Below are 17137 nucleotides of genomic sequence, written 5' to 3'. Positions count from 1 at the left end.
GGTTTGAGTTAATTTTGGTCTCTATATATTTTTGTCCGTGTACTTACAACTTTTATTCATTTTAGCATATATACTTTCAAAGCATTCATTTTGTTGACCGTTTTGGTCCATTCATTTTTTATTTTTACCTCATTTTCGTTCAATCATAATTTTAGCATGACATTTCATTATTAAAATTTTTGAAATATAACCATAAATTTGTATTATAAAATTTCCATTATGTATAAAATTTTACAAATAGATACCAAAATGAACATTTACAACAACTAAAATGAACAAAAGTTAAAAATAAAATAAAAATAGATGTTTTGAAAATAGAGAGACACAAAAGTGAACCAAAATCAAAAGTATATCCCAAATAAATTTAAATGATTTGAATTCAAAATGTAAAATCATTTCATCAATATAGCTAGGAAAAGAGGGGAAAGAAACTATAATGTGGGACCTCATAAACAATATAATTATGGAAAAAAGTGTAAGGCAAAAGGGGCAAACAGGGGAATAAAATAATTGGTACCATGTTTCTCCTTATGGTTTTTCTTGAAGGTCACAGAAAAAGGGATACATTAATGAAGATTGAAGAGGAAGAAGTTGACAATTTAATTGCATCCAAAGAAATATCTTCAAGCTTCTCACTTTTCAACTTCTCCCTTATTTGAATCTTTAACAAATTCCCACATGCTTCACTTTCACAGGACACCAACTTCTTCTTTATCTTCAAAATGCTCAAATGGGTTTGTGAAAAATGTTGGATTTAATCTGACTTTAACTTCAAAATGTCAAAGTTCTTCAAGAAATTAGCTCGAGAGCGAGTTCTTACTACCTGAGGGAATGAAAGTGGTGATTATTTGGAGTGAGGTTGACCTTCATTCTGTAGTACGACTATTAGAGTATAAAAAGATAGTTTCGCAAATATGAAATGAAGCAATTGAGAGAATGCTTATCATCTCAGGTGAACAACCAAAATTATGAATGATTCTTCATCAAAACTTGAATGCCTCTATGGTTCCTTTATGGGTTTGGATTGAAACTTGCATTTCTCCTTAATTTGTCCAACTTTTAAGTTTTAGGACTTCTTAAAGCAGAAATCTTATGGTACTTACTCAACACAAATTGTAATGCTAAAGATTACTGTCATCTTTAGGGAACACCATGTTCTTGGTATGCTTCTCATTTGAGCAAGTTTTAAGAGTTCTTGGCATCCATATGATATGAAATTCTTCTTACTCTCTACTTGCTGCTGCTATTCGTCATTCGAGACTTGATTTGATTTCTCTGCCATAGGAAAATCCTGTCGACGAACTTCTTGATAAGATTCTTTTCGAGTTCTCGACTATGCTATATGCAGAATCTAGACTAAACGAGTAATGACAAGACAAAGGAAAGGAGTTATGTAGCATAGATCAGCAAAATCAGAACTGAATCTAATTGGTCTTGCTTTCATGTTAAGACATGTAAAGGAAAATACAGATCATCATCATTGTCATCATATATAAATAAATATATATTTGCAATTTGCAATATCTTTCTTGGAAATCCACTCTTCAAATGTTTCTAAAGAGGCAAAGGATAGAGAGAATAACAGCTCAATTCATTTTTGTTCATGACAAACAACATCAGCCAAAGAAGAGGACAATGAATACAGTAAATGAACATAATAGTACTTGACATGACTAAAGAGCTTTTACTGATATAGCTGCTATAAACGCAACACCATTACAGCCAGACAATAAACTAGATAGTTTCACGACGTTGTTCCTTCGCTCCGTCTTTCTCTCTTATCTTCTTTTCTTTTTTTTTTCCCTTCTTTGCATCACTTGGTCATTGTTGCTGAGCAGAGAAGGACTTGAACATTTCTCCAGCTTTGGTTTTAGTTTTCTTTGAGTGAAATCATAGGAACTGAGAATGCTTACAGTGAGCTATAGCTCCTTCGATGGAACGTGCCATCTCCGAATTCGCACTGCTGCATCTCTTCAGTACTTGTGGATCAAACAACCCACTCGAGCTCGAATAGAAAGAAGAAGACGAGGAGGAAGAACCGGATGAAGATACAGAGGATGAACAGGAAGGTTTAGTTGCAGAGAATGAAGCCCTCCTCTGTCTAACTCTGTCTTTGTCAACCAATGCGGCTGTAAAATGGTCTCTTTTAAAGCCTAGTTCTTTTCTTTTTGGCCTATTTTCTGCTAATTTAGCACAGGACTCATCTGTACAGGCAGACTTACTGAAGAGGGATCGAACGTATGCTCGTGAGGCCTTAAATTTCTGAAACAAAGAGGATTGCTTATTCTGTCTTAGCTTTTGGTGGCCTCCCATTTCGGTATTTGTCCAATGCTCAACAGGTTTTAGCTCGAAACTGAACCTGCACGACTCGACGGGTGAAAAGTTGAAGGTCTCAAGAGGAGTGTAAATGCTTGCATTAGCAGAGGAAGCAGAGGAGCTAGAGATGAAGGAGATTTGGAAGTTTTCTTCAAAACAAGGTGTGGTCTCGTGGTGTGCATTGGAGTTTTGAATGAGTTTTTGGACCATTTGTATGCGAGGTGGGAGATGGAGAGGAAGAAGTTTTCCCTTGTAGAAAAGTTCATCGGCCGGTGAAATGGCCGCTTCCCTTTCGAGGGAAACCGAATTCATTTGAAACTCAAACTCTCTCGTTTGAGGCGGAGAATTCAGCGAGTAACAAAAGTTGGAAGAACTTATATCCATTTCAATGTAATCCTCTGTGTAAGTACATGAGAATTGTCCAATGGCCATCTCTCTCTCTCTCTTTGCTTGCTTTTTCCTACTTTTCAGAGCTTGATGAAGGAAAGGGGTGGAGGAAGTGCTGCTCTTTAGAATGAAAATGGTCTGTATTTATAGTGACAACCATTTCCATGCTTAAAGTTACTTAACCTAGATATTTTGAATACTTCCAAGAAGAGAATTGTAAGGGTCAATTTAACATGTGACAGAAGGAAGGAAAAAGTAGAGAGAGAAGCAGAGATCCATTTGACATGAATGAGTGTGGTCCTCTTTTCAAATTCATCTCAATTCTCAAAACTATGATTGAAATAAGGAAGGCTGTAACGTAAAAAAAGAAGTTTCAGAAAATTATGTGCAAATTAGAATAGAAAGTATAGACTGCAGAACTCCATGGAAAATATGAATTTTTCATATTTTTACTTTGAACTCTGGAAAATTTGGGCAGTAACTGAAAGGTGGCTCAATCAGATGAGAAAATGTTCAAGTTGAGAGAGAGAGGAACAAGTCTAAGAAACCTGTTTGATCTAGAAGTCCAGTGCTTAAGGCATTTTAGGCGAAAGAGCACGTCGATTGTTGCGAAATGTTTTGCAGCATATTTCGTGAGCGTTTTCTGGGTACTATTTTAGTAGTGTCATATCAGTGAAGTTCCTCTTGTTTTTTTTTCCATAGAAGTAAATCTACACTTCATATCATGTAAATCCTGTATGGTCTATCTACCATATCTTGTCATTTACTCTGACATAAGATCTCAAAATCAAGCATTTTAAACATAAACAGATGAGAAAGTAAAACTTTTCCCTTTTTTTGCTTTCTGCTATCTATAAATCATGAGAAATATGAGAACCCACCTAGCCTTAAAAGGCAAAAGGACAAAAGTTAAAACACTTCTTGGAAAATATATATTCAAAAGGGAAAAAGGCGAAGACCCTGAGGAAAATTTCAAGTAAGTGATTGACACGTAAGAGACAATCAGCAAAAAGCAAAGGGAAAGTGGAAAAGGGAAAGGGAGGAAAAATCTTAGGGAACACCAACTAATGAGCTCTCTTATTCAACCAACCACTCTTGTCTTCTACTTAAATGATAATAGAACAAACAGCGTGAGAATCTCCCACAACATCAGGATGTTGACAGTGTTGTTGTCTTTTGCAGCAAGTTCCAAAGGAAAGTAATTGCCCCCAATTGCTTCAAAACAGTGCTGGAGAATAAATAATTTCAATAACGACCCAATATACTGAAAAATGGGATTGTTTGTACTTTCATGGGAATTTCCAGATGTACCAAGGTATACTTATTATGTAGGCTGTTTCCTTCTGTACTAGGATTGTTTTCCTGAACAGAATCTAACAACTGGAACTTTGGCTTTCATTTCATTCTAAGGACTGTTTTTTCTCTACTTTTCTTCTGCCAAACATCTGATAACTGGCAGTATATCCATAAGACTTGATTCCAACTGAAAGCTAGCCCATATGTTTAAAGAAGGTTTTTTTTGCAACCCCACACACCGCAGTCTTATAATCTATAGAGAGGGAAAAAAAAAAAAGTGGGTGGAGGGGGAGTGCTAATGAGCAAGAAAAAGCCCGTTCCTATATCGAGAGGTATTCTAAGGCGCCTTTACTAATATTGTAATAGTGGGCCCATCTTCCCATTTTTGTAATTGAAAAAGGGAAAATTTTCTCGCTTGTTGCAAGTTTCTCGGTTTCCTTTATACTGTTGCAGAAATGTACAAAAAAGAAAGGCTTCTATTCTTGCAAATTTGAAAGCACTTAAAAAACTTGCGAGGAGGGAGTCTTTTGGAGCTACGAGTCAGCGAGAAGAAACTATTCCCTCTGTGTCCCAATACCTTATTCCCTCCGAAAGAAAATGCTAATTCACAGTAGAGCTAAGACTGTTATTGCATGAGGTCTACCCAATTAGATGCAGAGACGTATAATAAATCAATATGAACATCACAAGCTGTCCTGTAATAAAACCTGTTGTGGGGTGGGTGTGCAGGAATTATAACACTGGACAATCATTATTCAATTGTAAACTTGATTAAATCAACATCAGTGTTAAATAAGCTATTGGTTATTGCTCTGTATATTAGTGAACCAAGTGATGTGAAAATTTGTTAGATGCAAACAGCAACGAATGGATTTGTTGAAACAAATATAGCCATATGTTCACTATTTGGCGTCTCTTCATTGCTGTGGAATAGAGGGACATCTTACATTATATTTTGTTCTCTTTCTTTTCTTACTTCAGAATTTCTTTTGAATCAGTAAAAGAAAATCCACGAGATTACTGTTTGTAAATTCTGTCTTTTTTTCCTTCTCTTTTGATATACTGTTGTCGGTAGAATTTGGTTTTAACGAATTCTTGGTTTGCCAAGACAACTCCTCAACAATTATAGACCTTAGAAACTCTTTAACACATGCCTCCAAGCTACAAGTTGTGTCAACTTTTCACTGAGAAACATGAAAGAATTATAACTGAACTTTTCTGTTGAAGAAAATCATTCAGGATCCTCCTTTTCGGGGAAATACTGTGTTTTCTAGTCAGCCGACTTCTTGAATTATGGTTTATTTTGCTATAAAGGAATAGAACATCTGTACGTCAAGATAGGACATGGAATGATGTTTGAAATTTGACGCATTTGAATGCTTCTGCTTAAAATTTGTTTTCTAATTATCATTCTATTTGCCTTAACAAAAGTTGCTTCCTCCCAAGGACTACTCAAATTCTTCTTGCACTTCTCCATAAAATGACTACAGCTTCATACTGAACTCAAGAGGCTTTTGCAGCAAATAGCAGCACATTTTCAGTTCATATATTACGACCCTGGTAACGTTTTTGTCCGTTTAACTTTCGTGTGTAACGTTTTAATCCCCGTACTTTAAGAGATGTTGCAATTTAAGTCTCCGTGGAAAACTAAAGGCCACTTTTGATCTATTTGTCAAAAGAAACTTGATATTTTGCGGTGTCTGCTAAAGGATACTGCTTCATAATCTCTAACGAGATGAAGACATTGACAGTGTTCTGGATTTTTTCAGCAAGTTTCCATTGAACATAACGTGTTCGATACAGCTAAGGGAGAGTGGGGAGGAGAACATGGTTTTGGAGAAGATAAGGATGTATCTTATGTAGAACAGGTTAAGGGCAAGCAGCTGTGTCTTTCAGTGTTATTCTTTATCTGATTACTAGAAGCATCCATGAAATTAAAAGCTAGCCCATATGTCTAAAGGAGGTTTCTTCAAGTCCCACATTCGATAGTGAGAGAGAGAGATAAAGATAGAGAGCTGCCATTTGGGTGGTTTTTAGCCTGGTCCATATGTTGGGAGGTTAATTGACAAGGCATTAAATCTAAAGTAACTGGACAAACATTCCCAAGTTTTTTTTTTTTTTTTTGGTTAAATTACAAGTTTCATCTATGGACATTCAAAGTTGAGTCTAATAGGATCTCTGGATTTAAAAAAATGTCTGATAGGTCTTCAATGTCGTGTCTAAAGTAGCTATGCAACCCTAAAAAATGTTTTTTGGTTAAATTATAAGTTTGGTCTATGAACTTTCAAAGTTAAGTCGAATAGGTCCTTGGATTAAAAAAATTGTCAATGAGTCTTCAGTGTAGTTTCTAATAGATGTCCCTTCGAGGACATCCAATAAATTGGAATGTAACAGAAAAGATTAGTATACCATTGTGCAGGAATGTACCAGAAAAGATTAGTATACCCTTGTGCAAGGATGACAGACAAATTGAGAAATGTTGTCTAAGAACTTCAAAAAAACTCGGAGACCTAAGTTTTGTATTATCAATTTCCCCACCATTTAGTTTTGTACCCTTTACAAGGATTTTAATTTTTAGTATATGACAGCATTTCTTTCCTTCAAAGCATCATCAGCAAGAACAAAAGTTTTGAGTTGATTATTCTGTAAATTAATGAATTAGGTATATCTGAATGTAACATAACCAAAATGGAAGCAGAAGAAGACAAGATTGAGAGACAAATTCAACTAATAACTTTACTTTTATTTCATAGGAACTTGCTTGATCCAACCAAATAGCTACAGCTTCAAACACTGCTCCAGTGGCTGTCTGTCAAAATTACTTGTGGAAGAAAACATGGAAAAAGCGAAGAATTTCAAGTACTTGTCTGCCTTGTGTGGAAGAAAAAGCCACTTTGATCTTTTTTCTCTGTAGAAACCAATCTTCTCTAGGCAATGGCTACTCAACGTCAGGCAATGGCATTTTCCAAAAATTCCACGCATTAAAATCTTCCTGCACGGATACAAACGATGAAGGCAGTGTTAGCGCTAACATAACGAAACCAGTCTTCAGACAACTTTTTCACTTATTTTCTAACATTTTCGATATTGTATTCAAACATGACAGATCTTAAGGATTTTATCTTTGTTACCTGCTCAACTAGTGAAGTCGGTGGGAACATGTCGTTAACGAGTGTGTGCAAAGATGTGTAAGACTTGACATCAATGCGATGACTAATTGCTACTTCCCCCTGTAAACAGACGCGAAGTTTGTGGTTATAAGTGAATGCCAAATTGCTACTCAATAAAAGTAATGCACAAAAAGTTCATCAGAGTTGGATAATTGAATACCTTGGGGTTAATTATAAAGATCTTTCCTTTCGGAATCCCAACTTTTCGATAGCTCAGCTCATCTGTGTCTCTATTCCCAAACCCAGCATAAAATGGATTGTAGTCAGGAGGGAAAAGTTTCTTAATATCCTGCGTTTATTTTTAATCAGAAGAAAAGTAAGAAAAAACTACCCATCATATCAGCATAATGATGAAGATCAGCTGTTTTACCTCTAAACATGCAATCTTAAATTCATGAGGTGCTCTTCTTATCACTGCCATAGATAAACGAAACGCAAAGTCAATTATATAATATAGGTAAAGGAAACCACAAATCAAAGATTAGAAAAATATTACTTCAATTTTTCACATATTGAAGTAATAAGAGCTTATAGCTTTATCAGGGGTATCAAAGCTTTGAACTGGGAAACAATACTGAAAATTCCCTATTCCCATCATAGAGGAGTTACTGTATTCTCGAAAATTAATCTCAAATCTAGATATCGTCAAATTAGGATTGAGAACGAAGACGAGCATAAAATGGCTCTTTACGCACGTGAGGGACGAATACTCCTACCTTTCAATCTTTTATGAACAAAGTTTTAAAGCCATAGACGAACAGCATGTAGCAGATAATCAAGAGAAGTGCAAAGTTGCCTGTTCTCAGATTTAGTATCTGTGTCACAATTCACATTGTGCCTGCTCATGGGATTTCTTGGTCTTATGAGCCATTACCAAAGATTTGGTCACCATTATCGAGTTGGTTGCGCTAGCTGGTATAACTGGTCTCACATCTGGTTCACTTATGCTAGGCATGCTAAGAATTAGTTAACACAGTTGGTAACGATAGGCTGTTAGTTAGTTGAGGGAGTTAGTAATAGCAGATAGAATGGCAGCTATCATGGGTTAGATTATTTGGTAAACGGAGCACAATACAGTCCTCTCCAAAATTAGAGGAGACCTGCAGTAAGACCTGAGTTGTCCCAATTACTCTTTAGTTCAGGGAGCATTGCAGTTCAAGGGTATGCCGACCCTCCCACGGTATGTTTGTTTGGGAAGGGCGGTTTGTTTGTCATGGATGAAGAAATTAGACGAGAAAACAGATACTCTGCTCAAACTAGAGTGTTGGTTCTTTAAAAGTTATCAAGTTCTAACTTTCATGAAAGCTAGTGATTCATCGAAACTTTCTGAGTAAAAGATCTCACCCTCTCGAAATAATGAAGGAAACAGTCCATCTGGTGAGATAACAATCGGTCCACTTGGTAAAGCTTTTCCATCCTGCAGCATAGCAGAACTATTTATCAAATTCATACTCTTACTATTAGCCTTATATAGGCACCACAATATTGGTCATCAGTACAAATAATCAAGCAGAATGAGAGATGGCGATAATACAAATCAAAATTTTCAGGTAGCAGGTCTGGCCTAGACAAATATTTCAATAATAATAACAAATTTTGAAAAATAAAAAGACAGTCGCCAGCAGTTTGTATCAATGGAACCTGTTTTAGGTTGAGTAAGAAACTTCGGGTAAGATACGCCTGAACGATAGCACGTGCACTGAGAAATAGCAGCTGATAACCGTTCTCCTGAGTAGACCCGATATACCACATCAGATAATATCTTCAGCAGAGTATACCACATTATTGTATTCAAATGATGCAGCTCAGAAGAGTCATTTGATTAAAACAAAAAAGTTTCACACTTCACCAATTGATGAATCACTGATTAATTTTTTCCCTATCATTGATCAATTCAGTAACATAGCTTACGAGTGCAGAGACATCATATTATATTTAACTAAAATTATTTCATTCCCCCAACCAACCAACATGTTATATTCTGATTTTATTGTATATTCAGCCTCAAATTAATTCTAATTACGCTATACAAGAAATACATATGCAAGCTCGATTCGGAGATTGTAAACATCATTACCCAGTTCCTCTTTCCCTTCATTGACATCATATCTGATAAATAGCTATAAAATAACCGTAAAGAGTGGAAATGGAGTCCAGATGCAGAAGATGTACCTTTATTGCAGTGAAAAGTCTAGCCACGCCGGATTGCGTCCAATCCTTCCCAACCAAAGGCATGAATTGACCTAACACATCAGACCTATAAAATATGAATTAAAATTGTTAACAAGTTATTATTGCCCATGCATCATTGCAAAGGCTAAACACACCCCCACACCACCCCACCCCCCCCCCCCCCCCCCCAAGCAGAGGAAAAAAAACACCGGTCCCTAAACTTTTAGAGTTGTGTCAACTAGGTTCCTAGTCCTACACTTTTGTTGTGTTAACAGGTTCTTGTATTTAAAAAATATCATGTTGGTCCTTAAACTTTGTGTCAGAAATCCTCCATGGAACGGCTCTCAATGCATCACCTAAAGGTTCCTAATCTATTAGACATTTTTTTAGATTCATGAACTTATCAAGTACCAAATTGAAAGGTTAGCGACTTATTAGACACAAAATATGATGGAACATTGTGTCTAATAGGTGCCTAAATTTTTAAAAAAAAATGTCCAATAGGTGTGACCTATTACACACAAAATTAAAAGTTAAAAAACCTTTCAATAATTTTATTAGACACAACCTTAAAAACTTAGGGACGTATTAACCACTTTTTAAACTTCTGGAACCTATTAAACACAAAACCAAAAGTTCAAGGACCAAACTCGTCATTTAACCAAAAATATTATCATAATGGGGAAGCAAGCAATTTCTGTCAAAGTAAGAGACCACTATCATAAAGCAAAAAGTGGCATAACCGAACCGCCTAGTAACCACTAGTATAAATCTTGAGGGGGTCATTATTATTCTCTTGCTTGCGAATGCAGATGACTAAAAGTCAGATGTGAAATCAGCAATCCTTATAGGAACTTATAGGACTTAAGGGCAACAGCCTATATATTCCAGAGTATAGAAGCCTCACTTGGTAATAGTCCCATCAACATCAGAAATCACAATTCGGGCATTCCATTTCCACAGATAAATATGAGCATCGACCTGTTAAAAAGAATTTTAGTCGCATCATATAAAAAATATGATAAAGTGGTTATCGTGTACATATAAAATACTGAGTCTAGACTGAAACCTTTTGCGTCCCGAGAACCCTGGTTGAAAAAGTAAAAGCTATCATGTTTTGGCCCTCTTTCAGATTCAAAGACGCTATCTGCTCAGTCGTTGGAACATTTGTCCTCACAAGTTGCCTCTTAGAAGACTCATTCCCGCCATTCTGCAACCTTGGACTTTGTTCGGCTTGTGAGCTCTGTAAAGTACATTCAGAATCGACAAAAATCTCCTCATTTGATGAGTTGCTGTTACTGTGATCGAGCGTTTTAACCCTTCTAAATGGATTTGGCCAGAGCCTCCATCTTCGGCTGGAGGAAGTGGCAGAGATAGGAGATTCGTTCAATGAGTCATCCTGTTCCACAGAAATTGTGTCTTTGGGATCCACTTCTAAATCAATTCCAAATGCAGCCATGCCCAATACGATAGGAGCAGCCTTCACCCACGACATGTACCTTTCTCCAATTTTGATAATTAGATTGTCATTTTTAATAATCGACGAAGCCGACTTTTCAAATTCCTCTGCCGATACACGATGCGCGTCAAAGGCTTCTGCTGCAGCAAGCAAGCCCATACCAGCACGAAGTTCATTACCACAAAGCGAGATTTCAAACCCTGCATAAATTTGAAGTAATTAGAGAATATACAATCTGATCTGTGTCAAAATACAGTACAAGATTTGAGATCAAATTTCAATGAAAAGATACTTGTTAAATGAGGTTGTATTCTTGCACAAAAATCATCAGCTGGAGATTCCTCTAACTTTCTAGACTCATCATCAGCAAAAGGCCCTTGAGAATCACTGTCCACTTTTTCAACTCCCTTGATCGTGTCAAATTGTTCGTTGTTCAAAGGATCATTATTAGTAACAGAAACAGCACATTTGTTGTCTGAAGCGGCTTGTTCTTCACCAGACACGTTTTCCTCGGTTTCACCAGCTTTAACAAGTAGATCTGGCACCACATTGACATCAGAGCTATCAGAATCACTACCTAAATGTGTTCCATTTGTATCTCTGGAATCAACAATACTCCCATTGGTATCAGAGACTGGTGGAACAATCTCGTTCAATTTACCCTCTAAATATTGAGCCTCCAACGAAGAGACGACATTTTCGGAATCAGTGTCTCCAACCAGTTTGGCCAATTCCGATAGTTCCAAACAGCTCTTAAAAATCTCCTTCTCAATTATAACACGGACATCTTCTGAATCACTCTCCACAAGAAGATCATTTTCCTGATGTTCAGTGCCCAAGGATCCTTCAGCTTGAGAGACATGTCTTACCTCCACTTCAGAAACCTCTAGCTTATGCCCAGAATCATTAGACTCGTTGCTCAAACGACCAACTTTATCAGATGTAGCCTTATCTGTAGATGTATTCAGCTGATTCATATAATCAGCTGCCCAGACATCTTCACCTGCAAATTCATTGTCTTCACAAAATTCTGTCCCTTCACCAGGCCCCAAATGAAACTGAGGTGTACTTAACTGCAAATCTTCTGAATTTTGTTCAGTTGCCAATATCGGAGCAGTCAGTACATGGCCATCCACACTAACTAGGATAACCTCCGAATCTGTAGCCTGTGACTCAGCACAACTCTCATTTTCTAAATTATCACATCGATTAGACTCACTCTCTGACAACTCAACCAAATCCTCCACAGAAGACTGGTCATCCTGAAAATCATAGAATCTGTGCTCAACATCAGATTCTGCCCTCTCCATTCGTGCTACCGCCAAAGAATTGCTTTCATCTCGCAGCTGAACAACACTAGAATCTGAGATACTATGCTCTAGTCTACCTGTTAGAATGAAATTTTTATTGATCACACCATCCTTAACCATATCATCTGTAACTCCATCAGCCTGAGTTTCGACTTCCCTAATGAAATAGGCCTCGCCAGAGTTATCAAGATACATATGGAAATTCGATTCCACGCCATTGACAGATATGTGGACGATCTTCTCAGCACCCTTTAGAACGCCCTGAAACTTACCAAACCGAACATACCAAGGCGTACTCCGAAAGGTCCCATCCTGCTGCTGAACAACAATTATATCGACTGCCCCACCGAACGGATGAAATGGTGTGGCAACCGAGTAAACTCCTTGAGAAATGAGACTCCCAACTCTGCCAACTACATTCATCTGTCCGAGTGCTTAATTTCCTCTCCAATTTGTGAAAAATATCAATCAGAAATTCACTTTGACTTATCTCTTTCCTTACAACCAAACCTGGCATAATTTATATCCTCCAGCACTTGTGAGATAAATTTAATATTTTACAACTTGAATCCTTTTCAATCTTCGGTTATAACCACCATCTACAGAGAAATTTTACTACGTTAAATTCAAGAAGAACAATGACAAAAACCATTCTGAAGGCAACAGAGATAGAGTAAATTCAAACCCTAAAAAGCCACCATTTCTTTTTAATGAAACTGGGGAAGCAAAAAGATTAAAAAAAAAAATTCCAGCCATGATTCCAATCTAATCACAAACAGCAGAATGAACAAGACAATCAGAATCCAACAATTAAATTCTTTGGCATGAATTCCCCAGAAACAAAGCCAAACCCGAAGCTAATTTCGCGTAGGATACGAAATTTTAAGGTGAATCATTAATCGCATTGAATTATGGAAACTCAAAATTTTCCTACACGTGCTAAAGGGGGAGTTCTGGCACACACGCATTTACAGATGAAAAGAAAATCCCAGCAAAATCAATAGTGATCATAAAGATTATGAGGAAAAGAAATTGCCGCCAATTCCACCGCTCGAAGGTAAAAGAAGAACATACATTTTTTCAATCTTTTCTGCGTTTTTCTTCTGTTGGCAACGAAAAATTTAGGGAATGTTGAGGTTTCTGCAAGTGGGTCGGAAATTTAATGTCGTAAATTTTCTTGGAGGCATTCAAAGAATCACTTGGACGACAAAGAAATAAGAAATAAGAAATAAGAAGAAAAGAAAGAAAAAAACCAGAATGAGATATCTCCTCCATGGACAACCATAAGCATTACATAGGTAAAGGGGAGATGGAATTACGAAAATGGCCTCTTGGAGAGGGAAATTGCCGATCTGATCCGGGGTTTTGAGGCATTTGGATTGTGGGTTTGATCTGAAATGAAGGGGTGTTTTGGAGATTAAGAAAGATTTCGTGTCTGATAAATGTTTTCCCGGCGTGGAACCAGACAACAACAAACCTCGTGGAAGTCGTGTATTGAATTCATGTCATTTCATTTTTGTTTAAAATAAAAATATTTATTAAAAAAATAACTCTTTTTTTTTCTTTTTATTGTTTCCAAAATGGCATCCGCGTCTGCCAAATCCCCTGTTCTTGGTCCCAACATGTGTTCAAACCTGAAAAATGTGCCTAATTTTTACTCTATGCTTTTCTTTTTTATGAGGATTTTGCAAACAACAAATTTTGATAATTAATGTCTGTATTTTTTAGTTAGTTTTCTTTTGTGACATTTAATCTAGTAATTATTTTAATGTCAATACAATCAAGTTTTCATTAAAAATGACAAATGAACAGGTCGGGGCCACTCCCGTCTCCATGGGAATTTTTCTTCCATCCTTACAATTTCTAGACGGAGATGAAGACATGGTTTGGGATTCTCTAAACAGGGATATGTTCTTTGCGCAGGCTCGTCCATGATATGATGAGATTCCCCTTTTATTATTTATTTTTTTAGAATATACTTTTTAAAAAATATTTTATTTTTTTTTTTTTGAAATATTGTAATATAATATAATAAATATTTGTACACATATTTATATTATTAATTTTATTATATATAATAATTATTTAAATATTAAATGAGGCACGGTTGAGGCCGGGGTGGGGATACCCTTCCCCATCTCTTCCTAGACCCATATTAAAATTTTTGATTTAATCCCGTACTCGAATCAAACAAAAAATTCTTCGATCTAATCAAATCACATATCTATAGGGACCAAGTCCCACATTTTTTTTTTGTAATCCCTAATCTTCACCTAAAATCTACGGGTGTATTTTTTAAATAATACATAAATATAAAACAAATAAGTACAAATATCTTAAACATTAAATTCCACTCATGTTGGCCAATAATTGATGTTAACTTGTTGGCTTGACTTAAACAACACAGTCAATTCAATGCAATCATGCAACAAATTGACATTGTTTTTTCTTTTTTATTCTCTCTTTTTCGGAACTAGTCCATAGGAACTTTGCTCAATAAATAATTCATCAATAATATTTGGATTCAAATTCTCACCATCACAATTATAATGTTGCTATCTTACTCTAAAGAAGCACATATATTTTTATATAATGACAGTGAGAGATTTGAATATTAAATAAATACCTAATTGAATTTTGTACTTGAACCATAGGAGTGCAAGAGGTCGATTCAACTGACAACTACATAAATTGCAATTAATCTATTGTCGATTTCGACTTACCCAAATTGAGTAAAAAACCCACCTAACCAATTAATTTTTTTTTCTTAATTTCTCACCCCTCCCAGCAACACATGCCATGACATGACTCATCCCCTTCATTTAAAATTAAATCCAAGTCACCAGCCAACCCATTTTGAAAATCAAGTAAACCATTATATAAACATGATTTCCATACAAACCGACCCAAACCTGCGCAGAATATCCAAACTGGTTAAATCATCAAACCGAACCGACACACCATCGATTTATCAACTTGGTTCGTTTCAACAGTGGGTTGCCCGATAGTTTGGTTTTTTTTTCCTAGTAAATCCTTCATTTGTTGTCACTTCGACTTCGTTTTTGTTTGATTTGAGCCAAACCAATTATCCCCTTGCTATTTTGTTGTTCTCTTTTCATAATCTTGATTGTTAAAGTTATACTGTGCATTTTATTTTTTCTCAAATTAATGTAAAACTCTTAATAGTATTTTGTGAAGGTATTGGGCCTGGTTTATTGGGCTAAGAGAGAATACAGTAATTGTTTTGGGCTGCCCAACCTTGTCCATGAAATACCCGAACGAAACCACCCGAAACCTTGTCCACGATGGTTCATTGGGACCGTTGGTAGGCCTGAACAAAGTTGGGCCTTATCTCAGTTTCATGGGCTTGGGCCTAATAACTGGGCTTATTATCTACGAAATGTTGTAAACTTTGACGGATATACCCTAATAACAGCAGTATTAAAAAAAAGTGACGCCATAAATAAAAACAAACATTTTAAAAGTAGTCCGTTAACTTATTTATAGAGAAAATACATGCAAAGTTTCATCATTTGTATTTCTAAAGTATGTTTAATTGTATTTATCAAGATATTCAACCTTCATGATTGTACTCACAAAGGATGAATGGAGCCATATAATAGATTATTTCGAATATGACATAAAATATCCATATAATATAACTTTTCTATGTATAACATTTCTCTTTATTTATTTAACTAAAAAAATTATTGAAAAATCAAGATAATCAAGATAATCATTATATATCTTTTTTTTCCAAATAAAATAACCAACTTTCTACCTCCTCTTCTTATTATTAGCTATAATATTTTATTCATTTAAAAATATATTTATTATATATATAAAAAAAATTGAAAATTATAACCATTATATATATATATATATATATACACACATTTTTTGGGAGATAATATATACATACTTATTATTATTATTTATTTATAAATATAATAATAATAATAAGATAATCTTATTTTAAACTTTCTACTTTCCTATTTTTGTTTGAAAATTTTTATTTATCTAATTATTAGTTATTAAATCATAAACTAAAAAAAATTTATTAAAAAAAATTATTATTATTATTTTAATCGAAAGCTAACAATAATAATATCAAAACAAAAACAAATGAATATGATAAATCTTGAACACAAGTCTACGGGCATCAAGCACTTACCCAATACACCAACATATAATTTCATTATTGGTGTTTTATTTTGTATCATATAATATTATAATGATTTGTGTGCGTTTTTTTTAACGGCTTCAAAATGTCCACCGAATTCGTAGTCTCGACCACGTTTTGATTTAAAAAAAAAAAGTCAAAATCAGATGTGGCGTCGAATGAATGACATGTCTAAAAGTCGTCTATTGATCTAATGACTATTCACAGGTCCGAGACCAACTATCTTTCAAACATTATTATTGGAATATTTTTTAGAATAATTTTTAACATAACAATATTAACAAAAAAAAATCCAACTTCTTCTTACTCATATTAAACACAAAATTCATTTTCAATACATTCATTTTGAAAATATGAATTTATTATATAGATCTAAATTTGAAACTAAACTAAATTTGCTTTTTATTTATTTATTTATTTTTATCATTGGCCGTGCTGTTTTTAATGGGAGAGGGAGGCATTTGGAATATAATGGAAGAATTCAAATAAAAATATTGAATGGGAACATAAAAGAAAAAAAAAAGTACCGTTGGTTTTAACAAAGTAATGATTAGTGTGTGATATATAGGGGACAATATCTGGAAAGTGGAACAAACAATAAATAAGGAAATTTTTAAATAAAAATGTAATTATGTAATGTAATGGAAGAATTTGATAATGGCGCGTGTGCGTGGACGTGGAGGGACGGGAGGAAGCGATTTTCCGTTATTTTTTTAAAAATTTTTTGAAATTGCCAAAACAAATTTCATTAATGATTTTCCGTTTGACGTCACTGTCAAAACTCAAAAATCTGAAAATATCTGAAAAAGTACCGTTGTGAACTGTGATCTCTCTTTCTATTTAT

General features: G+C 35.1%; 2 protein-coding genes across 4 annotated transcripts; both read right to left on the bottom strand.

The window, feature by feature from the left end:
* Positions 1–437: 437 nt before the first annotated feature.
* Positions 438–3426, bottom strand: LOC111015086 (putative membrane-associated kinase regulator 4). Its single transcript, XM_022290001.2, has one exon. The coding sequence runs from the start codon at positions 2746–2748 to the stop codon at positions 1891–1893; it is 858 nt and encodes a 285-aa protein (XP_022145693.1). The 5' UTR covers positions 2749–3426; the 3' UTR covers positions 438–1890.
* A 3295-nt stretch (positions 3427–6721) lies between these two features.
* Positions 6722–13581, bottom strand: LOC111014977 (phosphatidate phosphatase PAH1). 3 transcript variants are annotated; one of them, XM_022289861.2, is made up of 12 exons: positions 13364–13577; positions 13185–13250; positions 11093–12709; positions 10411–11000; positions 10249–10322; positions 9342–9426; positions 8811–8897; positions 8514–8586; positions 7540–7583; positions 7330–7458; positions 7131–7229; positions 6722–6991 (listed from the first exon to the last, which is right to left on the bottom strand). In XM_022289861.2, exons 3-12 carry the CDS (start codon positions 12531–12533, stop codon positions 6938–6940), a joined length of 2676 nt encoding a protein of 891 aa, XP_022145553.1. In that variant the 5' UTR covers positions 12534–12709; positions 13185–13250; positions 13364–13577; the 3' UTR covers positions 6722–6937. The 3 variants fall into 3 exon arrangements, with proteins under 3 accessions (XP_022145553.1, XP_022145554.1, XP_087980235.1); XM_022289862.2 differs by lacking the exon at positions 13185–13250 and having other exon boundaries at positions 13430–13581; XM_088124109.1 differs by lacking the exon at positions 13185–13250.
* Between the last annotated feature and the right edge of the window lie 3556 nt (positions 13582–17137).

This window comes from Momordica charantia, assembly GCF_013281855.1.
Source record: "Momordica charantia cultivar OHB3-1 chromosome 5 unlocalized genomic scaffold, Mcharantia_2.0 BLBB01000005.1, whole genome shotgun sequence".
Lineage (NCBI taxonomy): Eukaryota > Viridiplantae > Streptophyta > Magnoliopsida > Cucurbitales > Cucurbitaceae > Momordica > Momordica charantia.
The sequence above is the reverse complement of the archived record's forward strand: the minus strand, read 5'-3'. Positions and strand labels throughout refer to the sequence as shown.

Coding starts and splice junctions, on each gene's coding strand:
- LOC111015086 (XM_022290001.2), bottom strand. CDS start 2,748: ATGGCCATTGGACAATTCTCATGTACTTACACAGAGGATTACATTGAA.
- LOC111014977 (XM_022289862.2), bottom strand. CDS start 12,533: ATGAATGTAGTTGGCAGAGTTGGGAGTCTCATTTCTCAAGGAGTTTAC. Junction 11,001..11,092: donor AATACAACCTCATTTAACAA/GTATCTTTTCAT, acceptor AAATTTATGCAG/GGTTTGAAATCTCGCTTTGT. Junction 8,587..8,810: donor TCTTACTCAACCTAAAACAG/GTTCCATTGATA, acceptor GCTATGCTGCAG/GATGGAAAAGCTTTACCAAG.